The sequence below is a fragment of the Phyllopteryx taeniolatus genome, chromosome 2 (assembly GCF_024500385.1).
Source record: "Phyllopteryx taeniolatus isolate TA_2022b chromosome 2, UOR_Ptae_1.2, whole genome shotgun sequence".
Classification (NCBI taxonomy): domain Eukaryota; kingdom Metazoa; phylum Chordata; class Actinopteri; order Syngnathiformes; family Syngnathidae; genus Phyllopteryx; species Phyllopteryx taeniolatus.
The window spans coordinates 22,834,349-22,855,242 of record NC_084503.1 but is presented as its reverse complement, the minus strand read 5'-3'; the positions used below and the strand labels follow the sequence as shown (position 1 = coordinate 22,855,242).

The 20,894-nt window shown below is 41.0% G+C and overlaps 1 protein-coding gene across 3 annotated transcripts; it reads right to left on the bottom strand.

The window, feature by feature from the left end:
* Positions 1 to 245: 245 nt before the first annotated feature.
* On the bottom strand, positions 246 to 20,755 carry LOC133473923 (homeobox-containing protein 1-like). 3 transcript variants are annotated; one of them, XM_061765380.1, is made up of 9 exons: positions 20,517 to 20,755; positions 17,527 to 17,937; positions 14,650 to 14,735; positions 14,467 to 14,577; positions 8,233 to 8,392; positions 7,627 to 7,709; positions 7,451 to 7,546; positions 7,264 to 7,358; positions 246 to 4,018 (listed from the first exon to the last, which is right to left on the bottom strand). In XM_061765380.1, the coding sequence occupies exons 1-9, from the start codon at positions 20,561 to 20,563 to the stop codon at positions 3,800 to 3,802; spliced, it is 1,308 nt and encodes a 435-aa protein (XP_061621364.1). In that variant the 5' UTR covers positions 20,564 to 20,755; the 3' UTR covers positions 246 to 3,799. The 3 variants fall into 3 exon arrangements, with proteins under 3 accessions (XP_061621364.1, XP_061621367.1, XP_061621371.1); XM_061765383.1 differs by having other exon boundaries at positions 7,264 to 7,355; XM_061765387.1 differs by having other exon boundaries at positions 7,264 to 7,352.
* Between the last annotated feature and the right edge of the window lie 139 nt (positions 20,756 to 20,894).

The window sequence follows — 20,894 nt, the reverse complement described above, 5'->3', positions numbered from 1 at the left end:
ATGTTGAAATGTAGCACTCAATACACATGTACAAATGATCACTTCTACACCATGCCTAGGAAATTACAATGTACCGTCACTGGTGAGCTAGTTTGAGAACAGTCTCGCGGGCTAGTCATGGTTCTTGGCGGCGACCGGGTGCCTACCCCTTGTCTAAGTAAAGACAATCTTTACCTAATAAATGTAAAAGATGAGTAAGAAAATAAATAAAATAAAAAAATGTGAGGAAAACGCCCAACAACTGGTTGACTGTGATCAGCTTTAATTCCCCTGTAAATAGAATAAAAACAATCCATAAAAACAGTAAGAAAAAAATAAATAAAGTTTCTGTGGCAGACGGCAAAAAAGGCAGTACAATTAGTCGTGTGGGTTTATTTTTATTTTTTTACACAACAGTCAGGGATCCAAACAAGGCACTCCATGTTAAAACAAGAAATAAGATGGGGGGGGGAGAGACACTTGGCTCCACATTATCCTTCGTGTTCCAAAAGCTACGAAAACTGTACAGGATTAACCTAAAGGTGACACCTTGAAATAATCTCATAAGAGCGACTGTGATGGAAACGCTCCTAAAATGGCATCACAGAGGACAGCAGAAAATATCTGGACTGCCACTCAGTTGATTTCATCCGACGGCCATTTGAACAATTCGCAATTGAGGAGAATCCTAATAAGCTACATTCCCCTTTGAAAGGACGCCAGGCGAGGTACAGGGCCGTACACGAGCGTGGCTACGTGGGGCGTAGTTTGCAAAAAAGGGACGAGGGTTAGGTGGTGTGTTCAGGAAAACTGAGAAATCTCATACCTTAAAAATGTGGAGGAAAATATGCCTCAAGTCAATCAAAACCAACCATCAAAGGATTCTTTTTTTTTTTTCTCATCAGGCAGCTAATTTCCTTTTTCCACGTAAGAGTACACGACACGCCTTTCACGTTGCACAAAAGTTTGGAATGTGAAACATGACCGTGGCTGACGGCAAACAAAACGACCTTTTAGTTCTACGAGCATCAAAGAGTTACTGTTTTGTCTCGCATGACTTGTAAGAATAAATGTTTGAAACATCTTAAGTCACACGCATTTTTGTAAATGTGTGGTTTTAGAGGCAGTTTGGAGACAAGTCTTATGTCAAGTGTAAAAGTAAGTTAGGCCGTGTATAACCAAAAAAAAAAGATAATCTTTTGATGCTAAATTGAGGTTTGATTGACTTCACTCTTGACTGCGTTTTGGAAATTTCTCGTGACTTCAAAGGTTTTGGTGTCGTACAAGAGTAAAAAGAAGTGAAGCGGTGTAGAATGAAAGTTGGTTTTAACTATACCACTTTCCAAAATTATTTTTTCTGGCTCCTGATTGGCTAAAATGTCTGAGGTTTAATTAAAAAAAAAAATTAAAAAAGATAGTTTATTTTCTTGTAGTATTTTTAAACATGTTTTCCCCTTTATTTTCTGAAATGCTAGTTTATCACGGTTGTCAGCTGTGTTTGTTTTTTGTTTCCGTCTCACGGCAACATTGGTTCCGCGTCAAATTTTTCCGATGTCCCAGCTTTCACGAACGCATCATCCTCGGACCATTTATTCTTTCCTCCGCTGCTTTTTATTTTAATTCTGTGTAAAAATATGTTGGTTTGCTTTTTTTTAATATGCAATGAAATAGTTTTTAAGTTTTAAGTTTTTCCAACAACAACAACAAAAAAAGGAAGTTGAGGTTGTGCCCCAAAAATGTGCGACCAGGAGGCCATCCAGGGGGCGATGTCGGCCAATGTCAGCCATGGCCTGCGTTTTCCATCAATACTGACAAAAGTGTGAACTCGATTTTGTCTGAATTTGTGAACTCAGGGGGCGACATTGTTCCAGCTGTTATAAGCCTGCTTGTCTGCATTAATAAATGACTAAATGTGGAAATTTAAAGATTGACTGATACAGATAGAGACTTGGATTTCCACACGAAGTACTGAGAACAGCTCGTATTCTTCTGTTTTGCTGTCGAACTCTCAAACGCAAGCTATGGCCGATCTTGGTTGACATCAACCCCTGCAGTTGGCAATTTTTTCTTGGTCACACATTTTTCTCCAACCGAGGTATTTGCGGTACTGTTTCAGGAATTTGGACCTTTCCAAGGAATCGTAAAAGTCGTCTTTACTGCGACACAACACGTACAACAACGTAAGGCACCCGAACGAAAATTCACGGCAGATTGTTAAAATTGTTCAAACATGAATAATTTATATTGGCAAAAATGTTGAAATAAGCAAAGGTGCGCTCAATCAACCCTCTACAATGGCTCCATTTCATTTGTTCGATAAACATTTGACAACATATTTTCGGCGACAGTCTAAATATGTCCTAGCTTAGCTTAGCTGCGACATGTGAGTGACATGGAGTGAAATGACACCGTGTTTAAAACACATTAGAAGGTAGAAAACAGCATTTGGGGGGAAAAAATGACATTTTGGAGTGACTCCACACATTTCATGCATCTAACAATGTAAAATCAAATAAAAACTTTTAAAAGGTAATACTTTTACTCTGGTAAATGGAAACGCGTTTGTGTAGAATAATGAAAAAAAAAATAAAACATCGCACCCTCACAGTTTATATAATGTAGTATATACTGTATTTTTTTATGTATTCATGTACAGTATATAGAGGCATATAGTACATATTTTTAATATTTGACATAACAGCGCAGGCAGGCGGTGTTATGGACACAAAGAAAGGTCTTCCATTGTAGATTTTTAGGATTTCCCCCCCCCCGGTTTACTTTTAAAATTAAAAAAATAAAATAAAATCAAAAAATCAAAACTAAAAATATATATTTTAATGTATTTTACTATCATTTTGTAAACTGAATATTAGCACCAAACTCAAAAGAATAAAGAATACTAAGAGTAAAAGTTATAGTAGCTTGACAAGAAAAGAGTAATAGGCTTTGGTAGAGTATATAGGCAAATATTTCTCTCAAGAGAGAAAAAAAAAAAGGTTTGGGGAATTTTTAATTGGTAAAAATTATGACTATATTCCTGTAATATGAATTACTGGGGGGAGGGGGGGATCACCTTTTCCTCCCGATATTAAATTTTTATGTAGAGAAAAAAAAACGTTATTCCTTTAAATAATGGCTTTTTCCAACGAAGAAGGGGGGGGGGGGGGGGGGGAAATGGTACTTTCCTTTCCTGTGATATTATTGCTTGGGCTTATTTCTAAGAAGAAGAAAAAAAAGATTGTCTGTTCTGTGCGAATTTTTCATTAAGAAAAATTACAACTTCATTACTCAAAATTTCCAATGGAAATAATAATTATAAATATAACTACTTTCTACAAAGACTTTTAATATTTCAATTTTAAAGTCATCTTGTCATATTGCAAATGTTTTTACTGAAACCATGACTATTGTGATATGAAAAAAAACTTATGAATATCATGACTATTTTCACGTTATTTTGGTATTTTTCTTCCCCCCCCAGTGACGCTAATTTGTAGTAATCAGTGTAAATCAGGAGCATTTCTTTGCGTCCATCACTCAGCTTCTTTTGATCATCAATTTGTCAGGTCACATGGCGCAACCCCCATTTTATTTCTTTACAACAATGCCGTGGAATAATATACCACTAAAATGGAACACAAAAATAATGCTTGGCTGTACAGATTTAGTTTGAGGCTGCACCGTTGTGATCACAGTGTGACGAGCGTCTAGTCAGTCGTCATGGACGCTCGTAGAAACGTTTACTTAAGTTGAGTGTAACTTGCAGCTTGGTTGTGGGAGGTCAAATATTTGCATATGAACACGGTAACGTCACCTCCTTTCAATCGTCTTCGATCACCTCCGTCTTGATGTCGCCGGCCAAAGTTAAGCCCGCCTCGTCCGCTCGGTCGTCGGCCGCCTTCTCCGAACTCGGCTCGTCCCGGGGGGCGGGCGAAGGCGGCGACCAGGACGGCCGACGGCCGGTCAGGGAGCAGCCCCTCGGCCCCGACGCGGCCCCTCGGCCCAGGACGGCCATCCAGTTGGGCGGCAGCGTGGGAACCTGCCGCCAGAAATGACACACTGGAGTTATTCTGCTCTTCATGTGACCGTGCGGTTGCGTGGGGGGGCTTGGGTTGGCTCGAGCGAAGCCAAAACGGCTGGCCACGAGTCGCTGGTCCAACATGGACGCCTCGCAACCGTGCCGCAATCAACACAACCACGTCACACAGTCAGCCGTTCTAGCCAATCAAGTCCAGAAGACAGTCATTTCCAGACAAAATTAAATACCCACTTACGGTGGGTATGGAAGAGAATGATCTTCATATTCAAGTTTCACACTGCAGCCTACATATGGAACAATCCCCAACTTTGCATAGGGAAATCACCTTTCCTTTTGGAAATTAGGGGTCAACAAGGGAATTCTGGTTCTTGGGGACGTGAATTTGGGGAATGTTTTTTCCGATATCAAGACAGAATTCCACCTGCCCCAGAATTTGTTTTGGAAGTATACAACTCAGACACCTCCCACCACTACACACTTCCTCACATAAACACTGAACATTTTTGGTGAAGGTCGAGAAGCCTCAGCGTCTTATTTCAAGATTGACAGTGTATTTTGCCTTAAATCCATTTGGGGAAGAGACTTTCAGGTCTCATTCATTGACAAAGAGTGAAGTAGGATTTCACAAAAAGACATCCAGAGAATCAGAACCAGGCTTGTTCAATTCAAGATCCTGAATGGAGTCCGTTGGACCCCCTCTAAGGTATATAGAGTCAAGTTAAAAGAAAACCCAGACTGCTGGAGATGCCAGAATGGGGAAGGCAGACTCATATAGGGCCGTGAAAAAGTATTGGCCCCCTTCTCAAATTCTTATGATTTTGCATAGTCTCCCCACTACAGTGTTTACGATCATCAGGCAAATATAACCCGAGTGATTTCATTTATTAAGTGGGGGGGGGGTGTAAACTATTCAAAGTTACCCGACCCTGTGTGAAAAAAGTAATTACCCCCCTTGTTAAATCATGATTTAATTGTGGCTAATCACAATTTTTGGTAAATTTTCACTGGTCACACCCAAACCTGATTACCTCCAGTGCTGTTCAATCAAGAAATCACTTAAACAGAATCTGTCCTGACAAAACCAAGTTAGCCAAAATTTCGAAAAAAGCTAAAACAAAATGACACGATCCACAGAAATTCCAGAACAGTCGAGAAATAAAGTCATTGACATATATCAGTCTGGAAAAGGTTTCAAAAGCTATTTCCAAAACTTTAGTATTCCAGCGAACCATAGGGAGAGCCATTATCCTCACCTGGCGAAAACCTGGAACAGTGGCCAACCTACAAAGATTACCCCAAGAGAACGGCAATGACTGATCCACGAGACCACAAAGGAACTCAGGACAACTTCTAAAGAACTGCAGGCCTCGCTTGCTTCAGTTAAGGTCACGGTTCATGACCAAAAAGAACATAAAGGCTTGTCTTACTTTTGCAAAAAACATCTGCATGATTGCCAAGACTTTGGCGAGAATATTATATGGACTGACGAGATGAAAGTTGAGCTTTTTGGAAGGTGTGTTTCTCAATACATCTGGCGTAAATGTAGCACAGCATTTCTGAAAAAAAAACTTGTTGCATCATTCCCAAAAAGACTCATGGCTGTATTAGCTCAAAAGGGTGCTTCTACTAAATACTGAGCAAAGGATCTGAATACTTAATGGCTGTGTGATATTTCAGTTTTTCTTTTTTAATAAATCTGCAAAAATTTCAACAATTCAAATTTTTTTTTTCTGTCAACAATGAGGGAAAAAAATGAACTTAAATGATTTTTGCAAATGGCTGCAATATAACAGAGTAAAAAATTTAAGGGGGTCTGAATACTTTCCGTACCCACTGTAAACAAACAACCATTCGCACTCACATTCACACCTACGGGCAATTTAGAGTCTTCAATTAACCTACCATGCATGTTTTCTTTATGCTCATTAATCCATTGCTAGGAGTTGGTCTTCCAACTCGGGCCACCTCGCCTTGTTTCCGCGTTTTGTTTTTCTTTTTTTTCCCCGCGGAAACTCAGCTTTGTCTTCTTGACTTGGCGAAGCTCGTTTTCCTGCTTCCTCCACTTGCGAACCATGGATTCGTTGATCTTGAATTCTCTCACGGCTGCTCGATTCCCATGTTCCTCCGCGTAACTGATAGCTTGCAGTTTAAACTGTGCTTCGTAAGCATGTCTCTTCGTAGGTGCCATTTTCCGGGGTCCTTAGCCAAACCGACGTTGTTTTGCACAATGCACATGCCGGAAATGCTCCCAGTCAGTATAGCGGTAAAAAAAAAAAATAAAACCCCGGCGCTATATACCTACTGGGGGTATGGCTTTAGCATCCTACTTCACGCACCCTTCCCCTGTCCTCAGCCACGTCCGCTTTTCCTCTGTGTAAGCAGCGTGTCGGCAGGAAATGGTAACAAAACATATAAATAAATTTAAAAAGAATTTTTTAAAGTCAAGCGGAGCGCTCATCACACAACAACATTTATAGACGTTGGAACTCGGTGCACACATAAGGCATTATAAGGCACCCCGTCCATTTTGGAGAAAATTTAAGACTTTTAAGTGCGCATTATGGTTGTGAAAATACGGTACTTCATTTTTGGAAGTTCGCGTACAAAATTAACTTTCACAATTAGTATTATTTATTATTTCACATTGCAATACATGTTGCAGGTTTATAAAAATAAATAAATAAATAAAAAAATGCAAATATAAATGAACTTTTAAAACAAAAGGTTAAATAGCAAACACACTTGGTTTGGGTCCATGTACCTTTGTCCATATGACGTGTAAGTATTTTTCGCCGGCCGGCTTCATCGTGTTAAGGTCCTGCACCCAAATGTTGGTAAACTTCTCATGTGATGCTAACGATTTACAATTCATAAACTGCTCCGAAGTGTAGGCACACCGCACACGAAGTACATAAATCTGCCGCACACAACGGAGGCAGTAGGTCTGGGTGACTGCTCACTCTGCATTAGCAAATTTGTACGGATCCATACCATTTATAGCATGTATTTTTGTCAGGTTTCGGTTTCCGGTTTTGTGATCCAGTTTTACGCTGTAAAAGGAATCTTTGGAAAGGGCATAATACATGTTTTTTCTTCAAAATTATAAATACAATCTCAATGTCCCAATCAGGAGACAGAAGAAAGTAATTTCTATAAAAAAACAATTAAAAAAAAAAAAAAAAAAAAAACATTTCCAAAAATGTACTTGTCAAGAAAAAAAGAAAGAAAAACATTTTCTTGTATACCTGCTCGGGGAAGTCGTTGGGGTCCACCTCATCGCCGTTGGACTGACCTCCGGGACTCTCGACATCTATGCTGTGGCTCTCCAAGATGGCTGCTTCTTCATGAACACACACACTCCTCACAGCTTATGAACACTAAAAAAATCAAATCAAAAAATACGACATGGCAGGCGACAGAGGAAGACATTACCAATGTTGGCGCGTCTCTTGATGTCCTTGCGGCGGTTGGCGAACCAGTTGTACACCTTCAGAGACGTCACCTTCTCAAAGTCAAGAAGCTGTCTTCCTGAAAAACACAGCAAATGCTCACTTGTCTTTCTGGATGCCAACGAGCAGGAGGAGATTGGACTCTAGATTTGGACCCACCTGGTTTTTTAATTACGGCATTGCAGGCCATGGAGATCTCCTCCCTCCTCGCTTCGTCAGGATATTGATTATCACTGAAGTAGCTGCGCACGCACACACACATGCACACACAGACAAACAAAAAGACACACACACACACACAAAAGACAAGCAAAAAATACACAAATATAAAACACGACACACACAAAAAAAAATACACAAACAAAAACACGGACAACCACAGACCCACACACAAAGACAACCGCAAGATAGAAACACACACAAAGACACAACCACACAGAGAGGCACAGAGACGCACGCCACATGCAGACACACAAACCGATCCACATGCTCACACAGACACAAAGACACGCACACAAAAGCAACCACAAAGATACACACTCAGACACACACACACAAAGACAAGCATAGGGGACACACACACACCGAAAGACACACATATGCAGACGCACGAACAGATCCACGCTCACATACACACAAACAACCACAAAGATACACACAAAGACGACCACAAGACAGACACACACAGAGATATAAGGACACACACACAAACTGAATAAAGAAGTCCTGTCACGTTGTAAAAAAAGCAGTCAGTGTAAATGTTACCTCTCCATGACGCCCAGACACTCCTTCCTCCAGGTGAATCTGTTCCCCCGGCGCAGGCGGAAGCCCACTGGAGCGGGAGCGAATGTGGGTGGGGTCTGGTGCCAGTCCATCACCACGTCCTCCAGCGTCAGCGGGGCACTACGCAAGGCCAGCGTGGCACCTAATAGGCCAGGAACATTGACAGGCACATATACACACACATTATTGTTTTTTTCCCCCAACAAATAAAAGAAAAGGGATGTTCGAGAATAAATTCAATGGGTTTTTTTGGAAGCCAGAGAGTGAAGGATAATATCGATTGACAGACAGATGGTCAGGCAGAGAGACAGAGACTGACAGACAGCCCAATTGATAGACAGACAGATCGATGTAAACCAATATAAAGACAGAAGAGAGACCAATAGAGCAGTGATTTCCAACCTTTATGGAGCCAAGGCACTTTTTTTTTTTACAATTGAAAAATCTCATAGCACACCAACAAACAAAAATGTCACAAAAAGTGGATACATTAATGACCGTATGTACTTCCTGCCATCTAATAGAAGAGCATTTATTTGTTCTGTCTGTCACTATGCCTCACTGGCATAATAGATGAACAAAGATACATTATTTCTTGTTCATAAATAATTTTTTGAGCAATTTCATAAAATTTGCACGGCACACCTGAAGAGCGCTCATGGCACACAAATGTGCCCCGGCACACTGGTTGAGAAACATTGCAATAGACCGACAGACCAATACAAAAAGTTAAACTGAGAATAGAAAGGCAAATCGGCAGACAAAAAAAGTCAGACACATGCAGATCGCTATAGACAGACAGAACAATATAAAGCTCAACAGGCAGACCGATAAATAGATTATTCTGCTTCTTTGTATGCCATTGTCACCAAATACCCCATGAATCCCTAATAATTATACACCTCAAAAGGCATTAACCCAAATATACAATGGTGCCTTGCCAACAAAAATAATGAAAGAAAATGCTAATTCATAATTTCATACATTTTGTAGTCGAAATAGAAAGTGTTAATTTTTCACTTGCAATGCCTGAGGGCTTGACTATGAAGAGTCATTCCAATCATAACTTTCTAAGGAAATGTAAATACTATTCAGTACTCTGGCAAATAGATTTTCGAGTTTAACCATGTTAAATAACAACCACAGGTATGACAACAAAATCAGTTTTTTTATTATTACACATATATTGGGTATATTTATATGTGACGGTTGATGCAAGCTCTCAGGCTTGCAATGCTGTATACTCTGTCGGTCTTCGCTGACTGGACGGTGACGTAAACTTGTCGCAGGCCATCATTTAAAACAGAGGAGTGAATCACAATCACCTTTATTGTCACTGTATGGTGGACAACGAAATTCAAAGTGCAACTCCATTGGTGCTTTATTACATTATTTTAAAATGCTCGTTTCTAAAAACTAGTTAATAATATGTACACTACAGCATATCGAGAGTAGCACAAAATAAAGTATAAAGATGTAAACAAGAACACAAACATAGATTGGAATATAGCAAGCTAGACATTATTGCATACGAAAGGTCTGATACTGCACATAGTGATAATACACCCAGTATTAATAAGGTAGTTTTTTTTTTTTAATTTATTTTATTGTGATTATTTCAGTAATGATTCTGGGAAAGAACGTGTCTCTGAACCTGCTTATCCGGGTTTTGTGTGACCTAGAATTGTTTTGGTGGTGTTCAGCGGCAGGTTGCTGAGCACCACTCTGTCATTCGGTTGACCTCATCTCTGTAGTTAGACTCATCCCCCTCTGAGATGACCCCGACCAGGGTGGTATCAGTGTTCAGTCCGTACTGATCGGTTTTTGTGCCAGGAACTGTCTCAGCGTTTTAATAGCCTATTATGTTTTCTTTGCGTTGATGTTATCCTTCTTGTCTGTGAGTTGATTTAAATCAAGAGTTACCTCTGTGCTGCTTCGGTCTCTTCATTTTCCCCCTCAATTCTTCAGCAGCGTCCCAGTCAAGTCATCACCAAATAAATAAATAATAATTAAATCACTCATTATTGTTTTAAATCCGCTAATTTATGTCCCCAGAGTAGTTCACATTTACTTCTCATATAATCTGACTGTGTCAGATTGCTCTGTTTGCTCGTACAATATAATGGCTAAAGGTGCTGCGCATTAATTTGGAACAAGGCACCTGTAATGATTTTTTGACAGGAGCTACTTGAGACGCTCAATCAGAATGGAGTATTCACCATGACCGTGGTACAATACGGTGTGTACTCACACAATTGTAGCTGCGTTTCCAGGCGCCTTAAAAAAAAAAAAAAAAACACTAAGCTATTATTCTGCATATACAGTCAGGGTTGGCACTGTAAAACCTCTTAGACAATGTGGCTAAAGACAGTATAAAAATCTCCTACCCACACTTGTGTGTAGTTAGCCATAACATGATGTTTGTTTATGTGACTAAACCTTCAGCCACACTTTGCTTGTCTTCGTCACTGGGAAGCCAATAAGCTTTTAACAATGTGGGCCCAATTAAAACTACCTAGTCATCAATCAGGACTAGGGCTGAACGATTTGGGAAAATACTCTAATTGCATTTTTGTTTTGTTTTTTACAAATATTCCAATAATAACAAAAGATACAGCCAGCTATTTCGTGTAGGCCAGGCCAAAATGTTATGATGAACTGATATTAATAAATCTTTATTTTACTATTGAATTGTAAAAAGAAAAACCTTCCATCACAGTAGAAAATTTATTGATTTAACATGGCATGTAAACGTACTATAATGAGGCTCTCGCCTGTAGCAGTAGCACTGCTGTCAGTGTCAGACGAGTACAGAGATAAAGTATCATCATCAAGATACGAACGAGTACAGAAGTGGTTAGAGAATTGGGGGAGGGGGGGACAGCTACCGTATTTTCACGACCATAAGGCGCACCGTATTAAAAGGTGCAGTCTCAGTTACGGGGTCTATTTCTGTATTTAACACATACATAAGGCGCACCGTATTATTGGGCGCAGGCATGGTAAAACATACGGCATCTTAAAACATACGGTAGCATGCATGCACGCTAAAACAATGTTTTTAAAAAGGCAGCAGGAGCAAAAATGAGTTTGGTTGTACTTTATTGAAGTATTTAACAATGTACTCACGTTATTTTTTGATCCATCCTCATCTACAAATCAATCAAAGTCCTCATCTTCTGTATCCGAAAGGAACAGCTGGGCAACTTCTCAATCAAACACGCCAGGTTCGAGTCAGTCTCCTTGCCGTGCGGCTCCTCAGAAATGATGCCGGCTTTTACGAAAGCTCGAACAACAGTGCCAGCAGACACGTTAGCCCAAGCATCCACAATCCATTCACAAATTATGGCGTAACTCGCCCGGCGCTGCCTCCTAGTCTTAGTAAATCGGTGTTCGCCATCTGTCATCCATCGCGCCCACGCCGCTCGCAAATTCACTTTGAATGCCCCGTTTACACCGATGTCCAGCGGTTGGAGTTCCTTCGTCAAGCCTCCCGGAATGATGGCAAGCTCAGAGTTGTTGCACTCAGTCGAATGGTGACTGGAGAGACGCTTCTCCCGGCTCATGGATCATTAATCCATTGCTCGAGTTGCTCTTTCAACTCGGGCCACCTCGCCTTGTTTCCGCGGAAACTCAGCTTCATCTTCTTGACTTGGCGAAGCTCGTTTTTCTGCTTCCTCCACTTGCGGACCATGGATTCGTTGATCTTGAATTCTCTTGCGGCTGCTCGATTCCCATGTTCCTCCGCATAACTGATAGCTTGCTGTTTAAACTGTGCTTCGTAAGTGTGTCTCTTCGTAGGTGCCATTTTCGGGGGTCCTTAGCCAAACCGATGTTTTGCACAACGCACATACCGGCACTCTATACCTATTGGGGGCGTGCCTTTAGCATCCTCTTTCACGCGCACCCTTCCCGCTTTAACGGCCGCATACTGTCCTCAGCCACGTCCGCTTTTCCTCTATATAAGCAGCGTGTCGGCAGGAAATGCTCCCAGTCAGTCAAGCGGAGCCCCGCATTATAAGGCATCCCGTCCATTTTGGAGAAAACTTAAGACTTTTAAGTGCCTTATGGTCGTGAAAATACGGTAAGTCGACGCAAAAATGTCTGCCTGAAGCCAATAAACACATATTGACGCCACCAGAATCATGTTTGGCCACTGTCTATGTTTACCACACAGATATTTGTTGAAGACGGACACAGTGTTGGGCCAGTGAAATTCATTGCCAAAACCGACACTGTCTTTAAGTGAGTTAGGTTTTTAAGACACTTAGATGTGTACTGTACATACAACATGATGTATGAGTGAGCTGAATGGTAGTTAGCGTTTTTTCACTTAAAATGGTAATCGCTACCGCACTAATGCTAACTGCAATTGCTTACCGTTTAGCATTGGGTAATTTCGTTGTCTCACATTTATTCTGTACACAGAATTTATACCATACACCCAGTATAAACATATGCAGTTTAAGGATAGAAGTCCATCCCTCTCAAATTAAAATAAAATGCATGTTAGCACTAAAAAAAAAAAAATAAATAAATAAAACAATTGTCGGGGGTAGTGGGCGATTACTCAGAATAGTCACTACGATAATCAATCCTAAAAAGATTCGATAGTTACAGCCCTAAAAGCGGTTGAAATTGTAAACTATATTAATGATTGATTAATTAGTGTTATCAATTACAGTAAGTGTGGTGCTTCATTATTTTATATATTCCTCAAGAAGGATCTTGACGCCTGGTGCCGGGAGACTATCTTTGTCAGTCAACTCTGCTCACCACCATTGGAGTTTATGGCTCTAAAGTGCCGGCCGTTTTATTTACCAGAAATTCATTGCCACACTGCTTGTGGCAGTCTATATTCCTCCAAACTCCAGCAATAACAGGAGTGAGGCGCTAAATGAGCTATACCATCATATCAGTGAATAGCTGACGGCCCACCCAGATGCTTTCTTCATCCTAGCTGGGAACTTTAACAATGCTGACCCCAGGGCTGTGTTTCCTAAACTCAAATCAAACATTGACTTTCCAACACAGGGTAATAACACTGAACAATGTTTTGACCCACCTGAGAGGGGCCTACAATGCCCCTCCCCTCCCCCACCTCGGCACATCAGACCATTTCACTGTTATGCTAATGCCATCTTACAGACCACTGATTAAACACTCCAAACAGTTAAGAAACAGGTACGAGTGTGGCCAGAAGGGTCCCTTGAGGCACTTAGGCTGCTTTTCCATCACAGACTGGACCATGTTCAAACAGGCTGCCCACCTACAACTCCATCACAGTACTTCAGAAGTACACAGAGATTCTTACTGCCTACATCAGCAAGTGCATGGATGATGTCATCACCACTAAGTCCATCACGGTCTGTGCTAATCAGAGGCCATGACTGTTGGGGGAGGTCTACAGACTGTTGAAGGTCCGCAATGTGGCTTTTAGATTTGGGGATGAGGAGAGCAGCCAGGAACAATTTGTCCCGTGGCATTAAGGAGGCCAAGAGGTATATTTTGTATCCACTCACTCACACTCACCTCCTACAGACTTTTAGAATTTACATAGTCACTTCCACCACACTTCAGTTGTACAGCCGGGTTCACGACCCTTGTCCTGCATGCTTCTTCTCCTGTCCTTGTCCTATCCTTCCCTCACAGGGTGTAGCACTACTGTCCCATACAACACTCATATTTAATGTTTCATTGTTCTAGATATGAAATGGTTTACTTTTCTCATCTTGTTTACAATTAGTGCTTTGTCTCTCACTCCTCTCTGGAAACTTTGTTCTATTCGACTGATCGACTCTGATTCTCAATAAATATCAATTATAATACCAAGAAACCGCAGCAGCACCTTAAAAACTCCACTGTGACACGGTAAAACTGTTCCGTCATAAAAGGGAAACAGATCCTCCATTCTACTTGAACTAACAGCCAAACAGGACAAAAAAAAATAAAAATATTACACCTTTGGTCACCTAGTGGAAGACAATTTAATTTCTGACTGTCACTTTATGTCGCTGGCATAGATAGATGAACAAAGACATGTTCATAGATAAAATGAAAATAAATTAAATTGGATACTTTCCCACCGCTCTCCTGATGATCTCTCATGGCACACTAAAGTGTTGCGGCAGTGACTGGAACTCATTGAGATAGACGAAACAGATGGATGGCCAGACGCACATGGTCAGACAGACCGACAGACAGGTGTGTGCTTACCAGGGCTGCTCTTCTCCAGCTGATACCATCTGAAGAAGGCTCGTTTCTTCTGCTCGCTGAGGTCAGACCCTTGCTGCAGCAACCAGTGGGAGATCCGACTCTGACTAATTCCTGCAAGGGATCCAAGAAAGGTGAGCTGTTTGTTAAAGGAAGAGGACGAAGCGGAGGTTTGGCGACACACACCCGTCACTTGTGCAACCACAGCCTGGGAGATGCGCCTGTTGGCCAGGAAGCACTTGATCTCCTCTTTGATGACACCACTGTCTCTCCTACAAGCAGACACGCACCTTTTGTTTTTCCTGTAGATGTTTCACAATACTGTACAGTAAACCCCCACCTATACCTACATAAGAATCGCCATTCATCTACCCCCCAAAATTTTATTTTCTGCAGTCTGCTCTGTTCTTTAAATCTGACTCATCAAGAATATACATTATCAAGAGTCCTGCAATATCTGTTGCATTAATTTAGCAGCTTTTCATAAAATTGGCAGTATTGTATTAAGTCTTTTTTTATTATTATTGATTTAACTTACAGGTTGCAGATTAGATGACTGGTTAGCACATCCACCTCACAGTTCTGAGGTTGGGAGTTAAAATCTCAGCTTCGGCCTCCCTGTGTGGAGCTTCCTCTCACACAGTCCAAAAACATGTTTCTTTTAATTAGGCTAATTGAAGACTCTAAATTGTCTACAAGTGTGAATTTTTTTTTTGTCTGAATTTCCTGCCCTACAATTGTCTTGTACCGCGCCTCTCGCCTAAAGTCAACTGGGATCGGCTCCAGCTAACCAGCAACCCTAGTGAGGCATAAACGTGACAGAAAATAGACAGATGAATTTTAACCATTTTATTTTTATTTTTTTTACCTCAGTCAGTTTTAAAAAACAAACGTCCTTGAGCAGAACAGGTTTCCCATCTTTTTAGGTGCCTTGTTAGTGTAGTAGTAACTAGCCATGGGCCAGCTGCTGATAGTCTGTCAGCTTGACAGCAAACAGCAGCGTGACGGACTCCGGTATAAGTTTGACATGACAGGCAGGCAAGGCTCCTTGCTGGGTTGATGCTGGAGAAAGCAGGGTTGTAAACTTCCAATGCTGACGATGATAAAGAGAAGCTTACTGATCGCCATTGGCAGCGGTGGTCAACAGCTAATCAGCTGCTAACGGCTAGCTGCTCAACATAACCTACAATAAGTGCACAACGAAAGCTAAAGAATACTTTGTGATAGACACTACTGTTCAAAAGTTTCGGGGTCACTAAAATAACCTGTATTTTTATAGTTGCGAATGACGACATACACACCAACGTCCTCGTATCCTACTTCCATTGCATTTTTTCCCTGAATCAAATCATCAGTAAGCAATTATTTTTTTAGGGCAATGTCATAGGACAAGTTTGAAATTATATTAAAGTGTTTCAAATTTATGCATATATTTTAGGTTTAACCTATTCATAGAGCAGCTGAAAGAAGTATTTAACATGTCACCATTTTTCCCTCACTAAATATATTTCTAAAGGTGCTTCTGACATAATTTCACCAGATGTCGGGAACAACCCAAGTCATCCATACATACAAAGAAAGTAGAACAAATAAGCTCAGAAATTAAGTTGTGTGTAATAATGTGAAATGACACAGGGAAAAGGTATAGAACACGCCAACCGGTATTTATTTAGTACAAAAGTGTTTGTTTGCAATGACAGCTTCAAGACGCCTCCTGTATGGAGAAACTAGTCGCATACGTTGCTCTGTTGTGATTTTGGCAAATTCCTCCACACAAGCAGTCTTCAAATCATGAAGGTTCCGAGGGCTTCTTGTATGGACCTTGATTTTCAGTTCTTTACATAAATTTTCGATTGGATTCAAGTCAGAGGATTAGCTGGGCCATTCTAGCAGCTTTATTTTTTTTCTCTTTGAAGCCAATTGAGAGTTTCCTTGGCAGTATGTTTTGGATCATTATCCTGCTGAAATGTCCACCCTTGTTTCATTTTCATCATGTTCCCACCTCCAGACTTCACTGCTGGTATGGTGTTTTTAGGGTGATGTGCAGTGCCATATCTCCAAACGTGGTGCGTATTATGGCATCCAAACAGTTCAGTTTTGCTCTCATTAGACCAGACTATATTCTCCAAGTATTTATCTGGCTTGTCCAAATGTTGTTCAGCATACTTTAAACGAGCTTTGACATGCTTTTTCCCCAGCAACGGGGTCTCGCGTGGTGAGCGTGCATACAGACCATGGCGGCGGAGTGCATTACTCACCGTTTTCCTTCTGACAACAGTGCCTGGTAATCCCACATCTTTTTGAAGCTCTCCACAGGTGGTTCTTGGCTCTTGCACAACTCCTCTGATTATTCTTTGCATTCCTTTGTAAGAAATCTTGCGAAGAGCACCTGATCGAGGCAAATTTATGGTGGTATGATTGGCTTTCCACTTACGTAGTATGGCAGCAACCGTGCTCACTGGAATATTCAGAAGCTTAGATACACTATATGCGCCTGTAACCAATGGCATCGTTATGCTTTGCAACAAATAGTTTGAGACGGTCTTGAGACAGCTCTCTGCTCTTACCTATCATGAGAAGTGCCTTGACTCACACCTTGGCAATGAGACCTTTTTGTAGGCCATCAATTACGACTGAACCAGCTGATATTAATTTGCACTGACAAGGGGCTGGATTGCTGTTTGATTATTGATGGATTTTATGTGTTGTCTTGGCTTTCCATGCCTTTTTGCACCTCCCTTCGTTTTCAATACTTTTCCCCTGTGTCATTTCACATTTTTACACACAACTTAATTTCTGAGCTTATTTGATCTACTTTGTATGTATGACTTACCTGGGTTGTTCCCAACATCTGGTGAAATTTTCATGTCAATAGCACCTTGGAAATATATTTAGTGAGAAAAATGTTGACGTGTTAAATACTGTGTTTCAGCAGTTGTATAGGCAATTCTAAACATTTTAGGTGGGGTTGTCCATAAATCTTACCATTCGTGTCAGGTCTTGATCCCCAACTCCCTCGAATTACTAGGGCTCATTGTAAAACCATTTTCCCATGGCTCCTACCTCATCAAGTCTTCCACTTTCTCATCGACATCCACGTCTTCGTCGCCCGTCTCAAAGCCGTAGCCCACCACACCGCCCCCCACTAGAGGAAACCTGGGCCGCGGCGACATCTTCCCGTTCGTCTGAGCTACCGTTGCTATGTCGACGGGCAAGGTTACATCAAAGCTACTCGGCGATAGGTGGCTGTCGGAGAAGACAGTCTGAGTGGCGGCAGTGGAAGACGAAGGTGGGGCATAGAAAGACGGTTGGTGGTTTGCGGTGCATCTGTGGGGACGGTCCAGATGATCCAGGTGGTCCAAGGTCTCGAGGGCATGGAGGAGTTCGGCCTGGCCGATGCCCGTCCTCCTGAGCCTCTGGAGGAGGTTGATCTGCTCAATGGTGAAGCGAGGCTCCTCGCACTGCTGGAACATCCTAGAACAGCAACTACATTCTCAGACTCGTGAACACTTACCCACTTCGAAATTTATTTTTGCAGGTGTTTTTGCATTTTTTGTTTATGCTTGGCCTTTTTGACTGGTCTCCTTTGTATTATACTTATTGTTTTTTTTTTAATGATTAAGAAATAGTTAAGAACAGTCAGAAATCTGTCAAAATTGGTCAATGACAAGTGAAAACGGTCAAGGATTGGTCATTAAAGGCAATAAAGCATTGAACATTTAAAAAAAAAAAATAAAACATACCTGAAAAACAGTAAATAGTGGATAATTTTGTGACAAAGAGTGAAATTAGAGGGTGAAATAGTAAAAAAAAAAAAAAAAAAGTTTTCAAAATAGTCAGAAATCAGTGAAAAGGTGCAGAAATTTCAAAAATGATTGGCAAGTTGTTAAAAATAGGTAAAATAATAGTCGGGAAAGTACTAACAAAATCAAACGATTGAATGAGTGAAAATAATCAAGAGTGCCACCTGTAGCTTTCCTGTGCACTTAACAGTTTTCTAATGCTTTGTGCAGTGGACATTTGTTTTTTCTAAGAGTTTCCCCTATTATTTTACTATTTAGACTTTTACGGTGGCGGCACGGTGCACGACTGGTTAGAGCGTCTGCCTCACAGTTCTGAGGACCGGGGTTCAATCCCCGGCCCCGCCTGTGTGGAGTTTACATGTTCTCCCCGTGGCTCCGGGCACTCCGGTTTCCTCCCACATCCCAAAAACATGCATGGTAGGTTGTTTGAAGACTCTAAAATTGCTCGTAGGTGTGAATGTGACTGCGAATGGTTGTTTGTTTATGTGTGCCCTGTGATTGGCTGGCAACCAGTTCAGGGTGTACCCCGCCTCCTGCCCGATGATAGCTGGGATAGGCTCCAGCACGCCCGCGACCCTAGTGAGGAGAAGCGGCTCAGAAAATGGACGGATGGATCGATCAAACTCGACTATATCATTGGCTAAAGGAGTGTTAAACGGATAAATTCCTTGTGTGTTTTTTGGACATACTTGGCAAATAAAGATGATTATGATTCTGATAAAATGAGCCCTAGTTTGTATGAATTGAATAAGAAATGAAGATTTTATGCCATATGTATGTATGTGTCAGAGATTTGCCAAGATTTTCTTGCACACAAATCAACGTAAATCATTAGGAAACTCGTGATCAAAATACCCGGATGTTACTTATTAGTTGAGAAGAAAATGTCATTTTTAAAACAGACCATGTTCCGGTTTTTCAATTTTTAGGGTCAAACAGAGCAAATGCCGAAATCGAGGAACATTTTCATCTTTGTCAGAACCACAGACAATCTCATCTGAATTGAACATTTCAAAAACGAGGACTTTTTAAATGTTTTTGTAAATCATGTAGTTAGGTGTCCAGGTACTCAAATATTGATAATTATTGAGAATTCTTCTGTTGAATAATATAATCAGTGAGTGGCGCGCCATCATTTTCTTCCTTAGAATCAAAGGATGTGTCATTCTATACGGAAAAGGGTGAGTCGGTCCTCTAACCATTGTATTGTATTTTTTTAATTATAGTGAATATTGTCAACGGGGTAAAAATAAAATCATAATTAATCTGGTCTGAGAAATTGTCCAAAAAAAAGCTTAAGTGGTTACAAAAATAAAAACATTTACAAAATGTGTTTCAGTTGTACCAAAAAAAAATTCAAAATGAGTAAAAATTGTCAAAAGTTATTGAAAATAATAAAACGGAGTGGAAATGGGACAAAAAGGAAGTGACACCGATGATAAAAAGTGAAATTGTATTTTTCCACCAAAAAAGTGAAAACTGTAAAGAAATGAGTGAAAATGGTCAACTGAGAAGAGATGACCCTGCTTCTCCACTGCAAAATTCCAACTTGACTCCAGCCCCGTGAGGGGGCGGTTGGTTTTGCACCCAAAACAGAAAAACACGCCGCATCAGAAACCGCAAAGGAGGCTATCCAGTTTTCTTACTACCAGGAGGGGACCATTTTATTCTAGTGGAGATTGAGGGCCGCTGCCGCAAAAGATACTGTAAAGGCAATGTTCAGAGCTAAAGCGACAGCAAACGTTGAGTGTGTGTGTATTTTTTTTTTATTATTGTTAATATATAGTACTTTAACAAACTCATCCAGTGGATTTTCCAAAATCTAATTGGATAAAAATATAAATAAACAATGCCAAATGCAAGTTTCACCATGTTGAGGAACAGTACAGGTTGAACTTTTCCGCCCCACACGAAACCCCATTGACAAAAAAAAAAAAACAGCTGATGTTGTCCTGCTTGGTACACCGTACAACGGGTGTCTGCATACGTTTCGTGGCTGACGAATGAGCATTACGTTTAAATCACAGCGTCTAGGTGGACTGCAAACATGCCGAATGAGAGACGAACTCTTACTTAACCTTGGGAGACTCATGGTATCAGCTTGTAAGATTGCATCTCAACATTTGGCAAATACAGAGCAGAACCGCGGAGTTTTTTTAAGGGAGATTCGGCCGCAAGCGCCTGACGTCGAGAAGCAAATCGAGCGGGCTAATGAGAGCGTTTAAAACACAGCGGCGACTAGTAACTTACCTTTCTTGTTCCAGTAGACAATCTTCCACAGACGTTACATGTAACATGCGGGCTTATGTTGTCTCAGTGGAGCCGTGACACGCGTATTACATCAAGTTTCCCCCTTAAAATGTCTCCTCTTAATTGTATTTGGGCTTCAGTCCACCGTCAGACAGATTCGCCTTTTGTCCGCGAGACGGGCGCCATGTTGATACTGTGGCGCACGGGACGATGGGAGCTGGAGTTTCAAACACAGGTGTTTGAAAGCTGTGCTTAAGACCTGTTGCGACCAAATACGGTGGCACAAAAAAGCTACACAGCTGTGAAAAAAATACATTACACATTAAAAAGTTGTATTTTAACGTTTAAAATGTTATACCTACAAAATAAGTAAACACG

Bases quoted from the DNA above. Each gene is read 5' to 3' on its own strand.
- LOC133473923 (XM_061765380.1), bottom strand. From the start codon at position 20,563: ATGTTACATGTAACGTCTGTGGAAGATTGTCTACTGGAACAAGAAAG. The intron at 14,736-17,526 runs GTAGGAGCCATG...GTCTGCTTGTAG, and splicing joins AAAGTGGAAGACTTGATGAG to GAGAGACAGTGGTGTCATCA. The intron at 8,393-14,466 runs GTAAGCACACAC...CTGGCCTATTAG, and splicing joins GCTGGAGAAGAGCAGCCCTG to GTGCCACGCTGGCCTTGCGT.